Below are 15066 nucleotides of genomic sequence, written 5' to 3' on the forward strand. Positions count from 1 at the left end.
CAAGATGGTGGCGTCTGCTTTATTTTCCCAGCATGCCGTGCGTGATGATTCCTTACAAGGTGGCCGTGACTGTACCGCTTTCCCGGCATGCTCCGCGCCTCTCCTTCCCGGAGGGTTTCCGTACGCTAAGATGGCAGCGCCCGGCGGTAGCTCAGCGCGAGCGCTGGTACAGTACGTAGTGCTGCGGGGGGACCTGCAGCGGGAGCCGCTCTCGTGGCCGCTGGGGGCCCTGGTGGCTCAGGCCTGCCACGCGGCCCTGGCGGTGGTGCATGCGCACTACGGGCAGGCGGACACCGGGGCCTACCTGGCTGAGGGGGGCAGCATGAGGACTGTGGTGCTGGAGGTGAGCGGGGCACTATATGGCCCGCGGGCGTTGCGGCCGGGCGGAAGCGGGTGGCAGGGCCCATGGGAGGAAGCGGGAGAGAGTGTCGGGGCCTTGGCAGAGCAGGGTGCCAGCAGTGCCCCTAGTGGGGAGAAGTGGGGGGTAAGGGGCCCATGGTGGGGAGTGGGGCTGAGGCCTATGGGGGGAGGGTCCCAAGAGGCCCTTAGTGGGACTCCAGCAGCACGAGGACCACACGTGTGGGAGATGTTGGAGGGCAGGTTTGTGCAGAGCTGGGTGCTCTGGATATAATGCAGGGGAAGGGAACAGCCCCCGGGGTGCCCTGCTTCATCTAGCGCCAAGCAGCAGGTAAGTGCTGCATTTCTTATTCCCCTGCGTGAGGGCGAAGCCTGGGACTGGGCTAGTGCTGCTCCTCATGTTTGTTCTGAGCACTAAAGCCATGTCCTGTCAGAAGGAAGAGGTGCCAGCCTTGAATCTCTGTGAAGTGACCCAGGAAAATGTCCTGCAGAGCATCCTGCCATGGATGCAGGTGCCCGCATAGGTTCATGGCTCTGCAAAGCATCAGCCTTTTGTTCCAGCACTGTCAAAGCACAGGACATTTGGTAACCCCTGCTTTAGGGATGGCAGATAGCAGGTAGGGCTGCAGAAAAGTAGGCCAAGCAGAGCAAAGCCAGAGCATCTGGTCACCCTGCAGGTTCTGTTTTGATCCAAATGCTCAGTTGCTCATGGAGACTACAGGTTCCAGCAGCTGTAGACTCCACAAGTTGTTTGAATTCTGGAGCATCAAGTCTCAACTGTCAGTTGGATTAAAGAAATTCTATTGGCATTGTCATGGTATAACCCCCACTCTGAACCTTAGCGTCCAAAAGATGGGGTACCAGCATGAATTCCTCTAAGCTTAATTACCAGCTTAGATCTTGTAGTGCTGCCACCAACTAGGACTTGCAGTGCCTGGTACACTCTGGTCCCCCCAAAACCTTCTCTGGGGACCCCAAGACCCCAAACTCCTTGGGTCTCACAACAAAGGGAAATAAACCATTCCCCCTCCCGTCCTTTCTCTCCCTCCCAGATCTTTCCCTCCCTGGGTACACTAGCAGATCACTGTGATTCAAACTCCTTGAATCTTAAAACAGAGGAATGTCACCTTCCCCCCTCCTCTTTTCCCCTCACCAAGAGGCAATACAGATTCAAGCTCCGTGAATCTAAAACACAGAGGAATTCCACCTTCCCCCCTCCCTTCCCTCCTTTCTCCCACCAATTCCCTGGTGAGTATAGACTCAATTCCCTTGAGTCTTAACAAGGGAAGAAATCAGTCAAGTCTTTTAAAAAAGAAAAGCTTTTAATAAAAGAAAGAAAAAGTAAAAATTGTCTCTGTAAAATCAGTTGGAAAATGTTACAGGGTCTTTCAGGTTAGAGACACTAGAGAGAAGCCTCCCCCAGCACAAATTCAAATTAAAATCCTTTCAGCAAAACACATTTGCAAACAAAGAAAACAATCAAAAGAGTAAAACCGCCTTATCTACCTAGTACTTACTATTCTGAACATATAAGAGGCTGTATTAGAGAGATTGGAGAGAAACCTGGTTGCACGTCTGGTCACTCTCAGAACCCAGAGAGAACAATGGACAAAGAACAATACAACACACAGACTTCCCTCCACTGAGTTTTGAAAGTATTTTGTCTCCTGATTAGTCCTCTGGTCAGGTGTTCCAGGTTCACTTTTTGTTAACCCTTTACAGGTGAAAGAGACATTAACTCTTAACTATCTGTTTATGACACGCATAAAGAGAGAAGCAATTGTTAGGACAGGTAAATCTGATACAGTCAAGTATCTGGCCAGTGGGACATTGCAATACTGGAATTTCTATACCATCTGATGAGTATTGTTTACTTCTAAACTGAGACGAGGATGTGGCAGATTGACACCTTAGAAAGCTGTGTCTATCCGACACTTCAGCATGCAAGTAACAGCACGTGTAACAATCCCCACCACAAGCCATTAGCACATTGCTTGAGTTATTGAAATAGTTTTGTTGCTCAGCAATAGTTGAAGGCTACTGTTTATGTAAACTAGCTGAGAGGGACACCACATGCACTTCTCACACAACTTGCATATGAGTGGCCTTGCAGTGTGGATAGAATATGGCATTGTGGAACTCATATCCCATCTTAAATCCAGGTCGTCCTACTGAACCTCCCTCCTGGCTCTTTGCCTATTCATATGTAGGAGCATAACATGAATACTTCAGGGAGAAATTACTTTGTCTTTAGCCATCTTTGCCTCTACCAAAGGCAGTGTGGTCAGTGGCTATAGTATGAGACTCAGAGTCAGAAAATCTGGGATCTGTTCTGTCAGCTCCACCATCCACTTCCTGTGTGACCTTTCTCTACTTCATTTCCTCATCTGTAAAATGGGGATAATGACAAAGTGCGCTGTATGGTAACTGTTGAAATGGAATACCTGTCCATGCTATTCTTGGCATGAGCTAGTGCTGTCAGTCCCTCATTCCATATCAACGAGCCTCATACAGATGAAAAGCATAGTTGTGAGGCTGAGTCACATAAAAAGCATCTTTCCCTGTTGTTCCTACAGCCTGTTGTAATACGTCGTCATCTCTTCTCCCTAACATGTCTATTTCAGCCACTGTAAGTGCTGCCAGAGCTGAGGGTTGGTTTGCCTATTGGCAGTGAAAGATCAGTAGGTGGCAATAGTTTTTTCAGAACTAACTTGTTGCAGCTTTGAGACACTTATTTGGGAACTGTCTGCATAGGGAGTCGGTTTTGTTCTGCAGTTGTCTGTATTCTGGTATAGCCCAACTGAAGTAATGCCTGGGGGAAGTTCATTGTTCAATCTGCAGTCGTGTGTGTGTGTTTGGAGCATCTCTAAAATTGCTCCTGTTGGTACCTGTCTGGCTTAAAGTCTTGGTTTTCATACTCACTGCTGAAAGGGCACGCTGATATTTTGTTAGCCTTGAGTTATGGTCTGATGTCACAGTAAGGCTTTTTCAATGTTCTATAGAAAATGCCAGCCCAGCACTGTGCAGCCAACCTAAAATGAAAAACCAGCCCTTGAGAGCTATCCTACAACAATATGGTACCATCTACTACTTTGCAAGCAGTCAGGAAAATGAAACCTAGCCCTAAAGAATGTCCACGCTAAACTAGACGGATAATGCAAGGGAGAGGGCAGGGAGGGAAACCAGGAGATATACTGTAAAGGAAGCAGCAGCAAGGTTGGGCAAGAGCCTGGATGTGTTGAGAGAGGTACTGAGGATGCAAATCTGGGTGACCAAGAAGAGATTTGAGTACTCAACTGTGTGAAAGTGAGATGGGAGAAAGAGGGCTGAGAGGGAAGAATGGTAGCTCAGGTTGGTAACAGTGACATCTGGGGGGTGACATTGTGGAGGCAATGAGGGGAGAGGGTAAGGGAGGAATTTCCCATGAAACAGATTTGTATTCTGTATCCAAGGGGTTATCACACATGGGTGTGAGTGGTGTTAAACTGCTCCCTTGCAGTGCCCTCCCGGGTAACATCTAATCTCACAGCCATAGGTTCCTTTTACAGAAAGGCAAATGCAGATGGAAAAACTGCTCACAAGCTTGAAAATTGCAGAGGTCATTTAGAGGGAAGAGCATTGAAGGACTCCATGGCCCATCTGTTGCGTTGACTTGTGTGGTATGCGTCTGTCTCAAATCTGGACCTTAGCGTCCAAAATCTGGGTGCTTACTATGATTCCCCCAAGCTTGTACCAGCTTGGATCTTATCTCGCTGCCACCAGATAGGATTTTGGCTCCTATCAGCCTGGGATCCCAAATTTTCCTTGGGGATCCCTCTCTTGCCTCCCAATTCCCCTGAAAGACCCCCAAGACTCAGAGTCTGAGTCTACTGGCAGGAATTATCTACCTTCCTCCCTCTCAGCCGTTCTGCTCTGAGCAACCTGAGGAGTGATGTATCTCTTTACATCACAATACAGAAAACCTGTCTCGTCTTCACAAAGAGACAAGCTTAAACACCAACAGAGTTGATTCTCTCTTCTTTCCCCATAGCTTTTTCCCGCCTGGGACAATAGGAAAGTAAAACACAGAGCATAGGCTACCCTTCCCCTAGCTGTCACAGGGATAGACAGAGCTCAGGCACAGAGATTTCTATCCCCTTGCCTCACTAGAAAAAAACTCCACAAGTTTTAAAGAAAAACTTTATATAAAAAGAAGAACTTACATATACTAAACACTGGCATTAAGAAATTCAATACAGGGATATGGCTTATAAAACAATAGGAATAAACAGTCTGATTAAAAAATAGCCAAATTAAACCAGTTCAGCAATTACACCCATTAAATACAAACCAAAGCACATACAGCCTATTGCTTGGTTTCCTTTGTACTCACACTTGATAGTAGATATTAGAAGAAGATTGGAGTTAGCAGAAAGCTGTTTCCTCCATAGCCGGAGAAACAAAGACCCTGAGTTCCTTTCCCTCCCAGACTTTTAAAAAAAAATCCAGGTCTCTGATTGTCCTCTGGTCAGGTGCTTGATTCCCCCTGTCACCCCTTACAGGAAAAGAAATTAACTTACCTATCTACTTATGACATGCCCCCCAAATCAGACAGGAAATTTCACTGGCGGTGATTTCTTCCTAGAACTTTAAACAAACAGTATATACAACACATGCACCTTTACATATATTACTAAGCATGTTAAACTACAGACTTCTACATCTTAGGACAAGTTTTACCAGTTGTATCTGTGGAAACTCTCACAGGAGAGTGCATCAGCTACTGTTTTAGCCCTGATAGTGTTGAATTTGAAAATCAAAATCTTAGGAGCTAGACTCCAACGAAGAATTTCTTGTTGTCCTTTGGCTATATGAAGCCCTTAGCGCAACATGGTCAGTTTGTAGCTGCGAACCGCCGTCCCCAAACGTATGGCGTAGCTTTCCAGGCGTACACAATGGACATAGCATTCCTTTTCACTGACTGGACCAGGGCTTTCCTCTCAGATAGTTTTTGCTGAGAAACAGACAGGATGAAGTTCTGATCGGGCCTTCCTGCATGGAATGCTCCCTATACCACGCTCAGATGCATCGGTGGTTACTAGGAATGGTTTGTCAAAGTCTGGGCCTTAGCACGAGTCATCGTGAGCGTCGCCTTAAGTTGGTAAAGGCTTCCTGACACTCATCAGTCCATTTAACTGTATGGTGGGCTTCTTGGTCAATCGGTCAGTGGCAGCAGATCTGCTGTGTGTGGTACAAATCGCCTGTAGTACCCGGCCAAGCCTAAGAAGGATTGACCTTGTTCTTTGACTTTGGGACAGGCCACTTTTGAGCCTCCACCTTGGCTTGTAGGGGTTTTGGTTCCTCGACCCACTTTGTCCAGTGTAAGTCACTCTGCTTTGGGCTTGATCTCTTGGCTTAACAGTTAGTCCTGCCTGCCTGATACGCTCAAGACCTTTCCAGGTATACTATGTGTTAGGCCAGGAGTCTGAAAAAATGGCCACGTCATCGAGGTAGGCAACTGCATATTCTCCCAGTCCTGCTAGTAGACCATCTACCAGCCTCGGAAGGTTGCGAGTGCATTTCGCACACCAGAAAGTACATTAAATTCATACACCCCTGCATGGGACGATAGCTGACCCTTTCCTTGGCAGGTTCATCTAGCGCTACTTGCCAGTACCCCGGTAGTCTATTTGGAGATGAACTGGCCTGTCCCAACTTTCCAATAGCTCATCGTGGCGTGCATTGATAGTTTCTGGACGATTACCATTTAGCTTACGGTAGTCACGCAAAAGCGTTATTTCCCCATCTGGTTTGGTACCAGAACCACTGGAGATGCCCATGCACTGGTAGATGGCGGATTATACCATCTGTAGCATGTTCTGGATCTCCCTTCTATAGCAGCTTGTGCATGACGGGACACCCAGTAGGTGGTGTTCTACTGGGTGAGCATTACCTGTGTCAATGGAGTGGTATGCCTGTTCAGTCCGTCCTGGAGTGGCTGAGAACAATGGTGCAAAGCTGGTGCACAGCTCCTGGATTTGTTGCGCTGCCAGACGTTCCAGGGGGGTTGAGAGGTTCACCTCTTCCACGCCCCCGTCTTTTTTCTCGTCTATAGACGCCATCAGCCCCTCAGCTCCTCTGCTCCCTGGACTGTAAACTGACAAACCTGTAAGTCTCTGGAATAAAAGGGCTGAGAGAATTAACATGCACTTTGGTTTAGTGAGGAATGGAAAGGCTATGAGTAGTAACAGCTCCCAGGCGCTTTGGACCGTGAATGGCCCCTCCCATGATGCTTCCCATCTTATGCCTGTTGCGCCTTCAAGACCATAACCTGGTATCCTGTCTGAAGGAAAGTTCTGTATGTTTATCATACCAGGCCTTTGTGTTCCTGAGTATCCTTTAGGTTTTCTCTAGCAAGACTAAAAGATGTCGGAGGTTGTTTTGTAGGTTGCTTACAAATCAGATGTGATTCTGGAGAAGGTGTAACCCCTCCCATTGTTGCGTTTACCAACTGCAATGGCCCCTTAACCTGTGCCATACACAAGTTCAAATGGTGAAAACCCTAAACTGGGATGCGTTACAACCCTGTAAGCAAGAGTAACTGCTGCAGCACTAGTCCCAGTCGTTGGAGTATTCATTAACGAATTTACGGATCATGGCCCCAAATGTCCATAAACCTCCACCAGGCCATTGTTGATGTGGTACGGGGGCGGCAACCAAGTGATTCACCCATGATTTCCCACAGGTCTTTCATGTGCGCTGCCAGAAATTAGATCTGAATCTCGTAAGGATATCGGAGGGCCAACCTACTCTGCGAAAATGTCTGTTAGGGCTGGCCACACCGCTTTAGCCTGTGTTGCCTAGAGCTACTGCTTCGCATCGGGTAGCAAAGTCCACAAAAGTCAGTACGTACTGCTTTCCCCTGGGTGTCTTTCTCGGAAAACGACCCAATATCCACAGCACTCGCTGAAATGGGACCTCAATTATGGGGAGTGGTTGAAGAGGGCCTTGACAATCTTGAGGCTTTCCACTCTTTGGCCACCTCACAAGACTGACATACTGGGCAACTTCCTTGCCATCCCCTCCAGTAAAGGACTTCCCCAACCTGTCTTTGGTTCTGTTCACCCAGCATGGCACATGGGATGATCATGGGGCTAAGCTTAAGAGCTTCCCCCTTACTTAGTTGGAACCCAAACCGTTTGTGCGGCTGCCATTCTTCCTGTGTTCACCAGAAGAATTTCCTTGTATAAAATCCTTGGTCTATAATAAACCGGGATCGGTTAGAAGAGCTGAAAGGAGGCGTGGGTTGCTCCGTGCCGCCGCCCAAGCTTTCTGAGGCTGTCATCCGCTTCTGCTCAGTCTGGAACTGTTCCCTTTAAGCCGGGATACCAGTTCTTCCTCAGACTGTGACATGGCTTGGTCCCCTGGAAGTGATGTAGGTGATGGGGTTGTTTCCGTTGCTGGTGTACCGCGCGTTCCGTTGTGCACCTCGGTGTAGTCAGGCTCTGGCTGAGCCTCTTCGTATGGTTGTCTGTTGCTTCTGCCAGTTCAGGCTCGGTAGCCCCTCTGGCATTGAGGTTGAAGATGTGGTGTTGCAATTGCTGGTGTGTTGCTGGTCCAGTTCCGGGTCTGGACTGGAGGTGCTGTGGCTGTTCAGCCGTTGACATGGGATCCGGTCCACTACCTCAGTCGGTCTCTGGAATACAGACGGTTCTGGGACGGCTCAGGAACAGGAATGGTCTGGAGCTTCCTGGTTTGGCTGCGTGTAACCATTCCACTGTCTTGGACTGCTTCACTGGTTGCCAAGTCTTCCCCCTAGTGCATGGGATGGAATAATTGTCATAAACTGCAAACGTCCACATTCCTGACCAGCCTTGTACTGGACAGCAGTTCAGCTGTAGGCAAGACCACGCTTGTGACATGAAGGGTAAATGGCACTTTGCGCTTGGTGATGAGGTTGGGATCGACGAAGGCTTGGTGGATAGTGACACTTGTGCCCCTGTGTCTCTCCACGCAGGAACCTTCTTTCCGCCCCCTCTCAAAATCCTTCCGTCCAAGGGATTTGAGAGGTATCTGCTCCTGGGGGTCATTGTTTGCTGGTGGTGTAATGATTGCACCGGTGGTATGTTGGGCAGTTGGCCTTTGGACAGTTGTCCTTATGGATGTCCCATTTCATTACACTTATAGCATCTTCCAGATAACGGGTCACTGGGTTGAGTAAGTTACTGGTAGTGGAAGGATAGGGTCTGTGGCTTTCTTGGTTGTAGGTGGGGTTTGGGTTGCCCCGGTTGTAGGTTTATGCGGGTTGCCTCGGTTGTAGGGTTTTTGTCGGTTTGGCCCCTGGTTTCACTCCTCCTACAGTAGCTTTCTCTTCGCCACCTCCATCCATTGCTCCAATCTCCCCCGCCTCGGTGAGAGTTTTGGTTTTCCATCTAGGATGTACCGTGTGATGTCCTCAGACACCATCCAAGAACTGCTCCATGTATATGAGGTGGCGCAGTTCTTGAAACGTTTGAACCTGGGTTCACATATCAGGCGTCACAATGCTCCCAACGTAGTAGGCGTGGTCGGAAATGACCTATCTGGTTTCCACTTTTTTGTTCTGAACGCGCGACTGCGTGTCCGGGGTATCCCATTCTGGATCTGGCCTGGCTTGAAACAGTTCATAATCGTCCATTTGTTCCCTTGGCATTTTGGCCGCCACGTTGCCAAGGGTTCACTGAGGTGTGACCTCAGCTCTAGCATGTATGGTCTGTAGGGATCTTTACTCACAAACAGGCCCTTTCAAAAATTTCTAAGAAGGTCTCCGTTCATCACCTGCTTGTGTTGGGGAATTTCCTGGCGTGAACAACTACTGGTGGCCGGAGGTAGGATTGGCTGGTCGGATGCTTAGCCTGTTCTAATCCAAGGCCTGCTTGCGGCCTCTCTCTGGAGTTCTATCTGTCTTCTTGGGCTGCATCACTTCTTTTGTTTTCTTTCGTGATCAGCCTGTTTGGCTTCTTGATCTCTTTTGTGGCTGCCAGTTTGATTTTCCCCTTTTCTTTCAGCTCCATCTCCTTTGTTTAATTCTAGGTCGTGCAGTTTTTTCTCCATGTTTCGTTTGTGCTCAGAGATTTGGTTTGTTCGCTTGGACTTATATGCCTGTTTTTGTGTTGGAGTGCTCTCTGGTGTTTGTTGCCTGAATGCTGCTTTCTGTCCTTGAAATCTGCCTAGCAACTGTTAGCTTCCTCTGGCTCTCATTGATATTCAATTTAACCAACAAGCCCCTGTATTTACCTGTGTGAGCTGTGGATACTCTCAAAGGGAGTGCTATGTTTAACAAAAGACCTATAAGGTCTCTTAATGACTCTGTGTTAAATGCAACTGCAAAAGCAGGCAGAAAAAAAAAAACTTCTATCTGGCTACTTTAAACCAAACCCTTCTCACTACTAACCCTAGCAGGAAAAAGATTATAATATCTATGACTTCTGATTCGTATTCCATAACCGCTGCCTCCATGTGGTATGCGTCTATTTCAAATCTGGACCTTGCGTCCAAAATCTGGGTGCTTACTATGATTCCCCAAGCTTGTACCGCTTGGATCTTATCTCGCTGTCACCAGATAGGATTTTGGCTCCTATCAGCCCGGGTTCCCAAATTTTCCTTGGGGACCCCCTCTCTGCCTCCTCAAACTTCCCCTGGAAAGCACCCCAAGACTCAGAAGTTGAGTCTTACCGGCAAGGGAATTATCTACGCTTCCTCCCCCTCCCTCTCAGCTTCTGCTCTGAGCAACCTAGGAAGTTGATGTAATCTCTTTACACACAATACAGAAAACCTGTCTCCGTCTTCCACAAAGAGACAAGCCTTAAACACCAGAGACAGAGTGATTCCTCTCTCTTTCCCCGTAGCTTTTCCCGCCTGGACATAGAAAGTAAAACACAGAGCAAGGTACCCCTCCCCCTAGCCTGTCACAGGGATAGACAGAGCTCAGGCACAGAGATTTCTATCCCCCTTGCCACTAGAAAAGAAACCCCAACAGTTTTAAAGAAGAAAACTTTATTAAAAAGAAAGAACTTACATATACTAAAACATGCATTAAGAATTCAATAACGGGTATGGCTATAAGAAAAAGGAATAAACAGTCTGAATTAAAAAATAGCCAAATTAAACCAGTCCAGCAATTACACCCATGTAAATACAAACCAAAGCACATAACAGCCTATTGCTTGGTTTCCTTTGTACTCACACTTGTAGTAGAATATTAAAGAAGATTGGTTAGCAGAAAAGCTGTTTCCTCCATAGCCGGAGAAACAAAAAGACCCCGATGTTCCTTTCCCTCCCAGACTTTTAAAAAAATCCAGTTCTCTGATGGTCCTCTGGTCAGGGTGCTTATTCCCCCCTGCCACCCCTTACAGGTAAAAGAAAATTCAACCCTTACCTAATCTACTTATTCTAATCTCACACCATAGGTTCCTTTTACAGAAGGCAAATGCAGATGGAAAAACTGCTCACAGCTTAAAATAGCAGAGTCATTTAGAGGAGAGCATTGAAGGACTCCATGGCCCATTTGTTGAGTTGACTTGTCACTTCCATGAAAAAAGTTAGCTCAGTGTGTGCTGTGTGTAGCAGCCTCCTACGCTAACCATTCTGATGGTGTGTCTAGCACCCAGGAAGGAATCTGCTTCTCTGCCCTCATGTGCAGGAGCTGAACATCCTCTATGTGACAGAATGCTTTGCTTCTAGTTCAGCAGACTGAAGAAGTGGTCGGAAAGAAGAGGAGCAAACCTTTCTGTGCACCCTTGAACAATGTGATAGGCAAGACCTGCGATGTTTAGTGAGCAGCTGTGCAAGGTGGCCACAGCGGGGAGCTTGTAGGTGCTGGATGGCCATTTCTGCTCATCGGCCCCATTTCTGAATATGTTGGGCAGTTGAATAATCATCTCCATTTATATTTGTGCTAATAGTGTGGTATCTAGTGCCCATCCAATACATGTATGATTGATTAGAGTAGTTATCAGTGTTCAGAGTCTGCTGGGAAGGGCATAATGAGTAGGTCATCCAGGGCATCAGTTCTGGTGCTGGTCGTTCAAGATCTCATCAGTGATTTAGATAATGGCATACAAAGTGCATTTACAAAGTTTGAGGACAATACCAAGCTGGGAGGGGTTGCAAGTGCTTTGGAGGACAGGATTAAAATTCAAAATGACCTGGACTAACTGGAGAAACAGTCTGAAGTAAACAGGATGAAATTCAATAAAGACAAATGCAAAGTACTCCATTTAGGAAGAAGCAATCAGTTGCACACATATAAAATGGGAAATGACTGTCTAGGAAGTAGTACCGCAGAAAGGGATCTGGGGGTCATCGTGGACCACAAGCTAAATATGAGTCACCAGTATAACGCTGTTGCAACAAAAGCAAACATCATTCTGGATATATTAGCAGGAGTGTTATAAGCAAGACATGAGAACTAATTCTTCTGCTCTATTCTGCGCTGACTAGGCCTCAGCTGGAATATTATGTCCAGTTCTGGGTGCCACGTTTCAGGAAGGGTGTGGACAAATTGGAGAGAGTCCAAAGAAGAGCAAGAAAAATGATTAAAGGTCTAGAAAACATGACCTATGAGGGAAGATTGAAAAAAACTGGGTTTGTTTAGTCTGGAGAAGAGAAAAGACAGAGGGGACATGAGTTTAAGTATGTAAAAGGTTGTTACAGGAACAAGGAAGAAAAATTGTTTTCTTAACCTCTGAGGATAGGACAAGAAGCAATGGGCTTAAATTGTAGCAAGGGTGGTTTAGGATGGACATTAGGAAAAACTTCTTAATGGTCAGAGTGGTTAAGCACTGGAATAAATTGCCCAGGGAGGTTGTGGAATCATCATCATTGGAGATTTTTAAGAGCAGGTTAGACAAACACCTGTCAGGGATGGTCTAGAATCGATAATTAGTCCTGCCATGAGTGTAGGGGACTGGACTAAAGGACCTCTTGGTCCTTTTCAGTTCTATGATTGTCTGATAAATCCTCCATCAGAGTCCATGCCCACCAGTCCCCTGGAAGAGAGCTCCTAACCCCACTCCAGATGCAGTCAAAATTCACCTCCATGTAAGCATCTGATCACATTTAAAGCCCATACTTAGGGCTTGTCTATGCCAGTGGTCTCCAAACTTTTTTGATCGCGCATCCCTATCAGTAAAAAAATTTTTGGAGCACGCACCCTCAATATATGTGTATTTATTTATGTATAAATTATATACATGTATTACTATGCTAATATATTATGTACATTATAAAACATACCCGAAAATAAAAATTAGAAAAGGATGAGATGAAAAATATTAAATATTTTATTAATGGTACAAAAAACCTTTTTGCTCTCAAATTATTTTTAGTGAGAGCAAGGTGATTGAATATGCTTCATTATTTCTGAAAATCTTGGTTTAACACTTGCGATACAGCGATTCGAAGGTCTGGGTTAGGGTGCGGGGTCTGGGAGGAAGTTAGGGTGGGGGTGCGGGCGGAGGATCAGGGCTGGGGCAGGCAGGAGGTACAAATCACTTACCTGGGGCACCTCCCCCATGGCCACGATTCTGGGAGCTACCCCTCCCCCCAGCATGCTGCTTGGAGCAGCGAAAACAGTAGAGCCATCCCTGAGGCTGGGGCCCCCTCAGCCTAGAGCCCTGCAGCCCCTAAAGCCCCTGCGTTCTGTTCTGTGCCTGGTGGGGGAAGGGGCAACTTCCCCGCTCGCTCCCTCCCTCCTCTAGCTGCCCCCTTTTTCCCCCGCTCCAGCAGTGCTCCTCCTGCCGCGTCCCCCAGTGGATTGTCTTGTGCACCCCACTTTAGAGACCACTGGTTTATGCTGCTATTTTTTTTTGAATAACTATACTGACAGCGCCCCCTAGTGTATATGCAGTGTAAGCTGACAGGAGGAGTTTTTTCTACTGTATAGCTAAACCACTGCTCTGAACAATATGAGCTATACCATCAGGAGCACTCTTCTGCTGGCTCAGTTGCATGTACATCAGGGGATTTCCTGGCATAGCTATGTCACTTAGGGGTGCAGGATTGTTTTGTAGTATAGATTAAACCTTAGATGCTGAGCTTTTTAGGGGACAGAGTGAGATCTGTTAAGTGCTATGCACTCCCCAGCATGTTATATTACTAATCATCTGTGCCCTGTGGCAACACTTTTCCCAGTCCATAACTGCTCCTTGAATCACAGGAAAGTAAATTCTGCCAATCACTCCTGGGATTTTTTGGCAGAATTGCAGACTTGAGTTACCCTCAAGAACTGGACTTATTTTGGACAAATATATAAAATGGAGGCCTTGCCTCCATTAAGGAATGCTAAGTACTTATGGCAGGGTTACCACTATGTCCTGGCTAACTTTGTGTGAGTCTTTAAAGTTTCACTGGTAGTTATTCCTTCTCTCTTCCTAAAAAGCTGTGACGTATTCTGCCCCAGCAATGATTGCCACATTCCGTCCCAGAACTGGCTGCATTTCAGTTGCATGCAGGTAATTCTTATCTCTAGATTTTGCACATGCAGCTGAAGTGCTTTGAGATCCTCTGATACTGCGTAACTAGAAAGTGGTGTTAGAATTGTCTGCGTGTGTGGGGAGGAGCAGTACGGAGGTGGAAGTTCTGATCAGTCAGCACAAGGGCTGCCTTTACTGCTGGCTTCCCATGGCAATCTCAGGTTGAGCTCACAGTGAATTTTTCACACCCCCTCCCCTGTTTTCTAGGCCCTGGATGAGGGTGCCTTGACGACGCTAGCTGAGACTCTGAAGCAGCACAACATCGATCACAAAGTGTGGATAGAACAGCCAGAGAACATAGCTACTTGCATCGCACTCAGACCCTACCCCAAGGAGGAAGTGCACCAACATCTGAAGAAGTTCAAATTGCTCAAATGACCTTTACCCTGATTTCCCATTAGAGACCCTTCACCTTCATAGTGTCATACAGACCTAACGAGAACATGTAGCTTTCCTGGGTGCGTCTGGCTGTAAAAACGGTATAGATATATACGGAGACAATAAAGCTGCATGTGTCCTAAAAGCATCATTTTTAGATGCATCTGCTGAAGAACATGTAACACTTTTACTGCATGTTGCTGTTAAAGCCAGTGCTCTTCAATGGAGATGATGACACACTCCTGTCTTTCACTTCCATGGAAAGGGATTTTGGTGGAATGTATGAATGCAGCTTATTTCACAATAAATATTCACTTATCAGCCTTGAGCCATCAAAATTGCAGTGAGCAAAGATGGAAAAGATCTAGTGGGACACTTAGTCTGTGTCCCAGCCAGAGTGGGATTTTTGCCTACAACAAACTCACGCGGTTGTGTCAATTCTCATTTTTAGATTTCTCCAGAAATCCACTGCAGCCGGGGGGAATTATTCCCTAAACCAACAGGTCTTGCTTTCTAGGGCAGAAGTTTTCTCGGACATTCAGCCTAAATTTCACCCCATTACTCCTATCTCTGATGCTGAATTCTTCTCCTGCCATGGCCCATAGGGAGTAGCGAAATGTCCTTTAGTTTGTCCTGTCAGAACTGTTTTAGTTCCGTCTTCCCTTAAGTCAGTTCCTCCAAGCCTCTCATCCTCCCTGTCACTCCTCTCTGAGCTCTCTCCAGTTTGGGTCTGCCCTCTAACAGCTGGGGTGATGCCTCTGCATATGCAGCTCCAAATCATAGCTACCGTATCACATAACAGGCCTGCAGTTACACCCAGGTTTGCAATCTGTGGTGC

At 46.9% G+C, this 15066-nt stretch overlaps 1 protein-coding gene across 1 annotated transcript; it reads left to right on the forward strand.

Moving 5' to 3' along the window:
• Nucleotides 1–92: 92 nt before the first annotated feature.
• Nucleotides 93–14549, forward strand: PTRHD1 (peptidyl-tRNA hydrolase domain containing 1). Its single transcript, XM_032790538.2, has 2 exons — nucleotides 93–343; nucleotides 14058–14549. Exons 1-2 carry the CDS (start codon nucleotides 131–133, stop codon nucleotides 14226–14228), a joined length of 384 nt encoding a protein of 127 aa, XP_032646429.2. The 5' UTR covers nucleotides 93–130; the 3' UTR covers nucleotides 14229–14549.
• Nucleotides 14550–15066: the final 517 nt, after the last annotated feature.

The sequence above is a fragment of the Chelonoidis abingdonii genome, chromosome 3 (assembly GCF_003597395.2).
Source record: "Chelonoidis abingdonii isolate Lonesome George chromosome 3, CheloAbing_2.0, whole genome shotgun sequence".
Classification (NCBI taxonomy): Eukaryota; Metazoa; Chordata; order Testudines; family Testudinidae; genus Chelonoidis; species Chelonoidis abingdonii.

Bases quoted from the DNA above. Each gene is read 5' to 3' on its own strand.
- PTRHD1 (XM_032790538.2), top strand. From the start codon at position 131: ATGGCAGCGCCCGGCGGTAGCTCAGCGCGAGCGCTGGTACAGTACGTA. The intron at 344-14,057 runs GTGAGCGGGGCA...CCTGTTTTCTAG, and splicing joins TGAGGACTGTGGTGCTGGAG to GCCCTGGATGAGGGTGCCTT.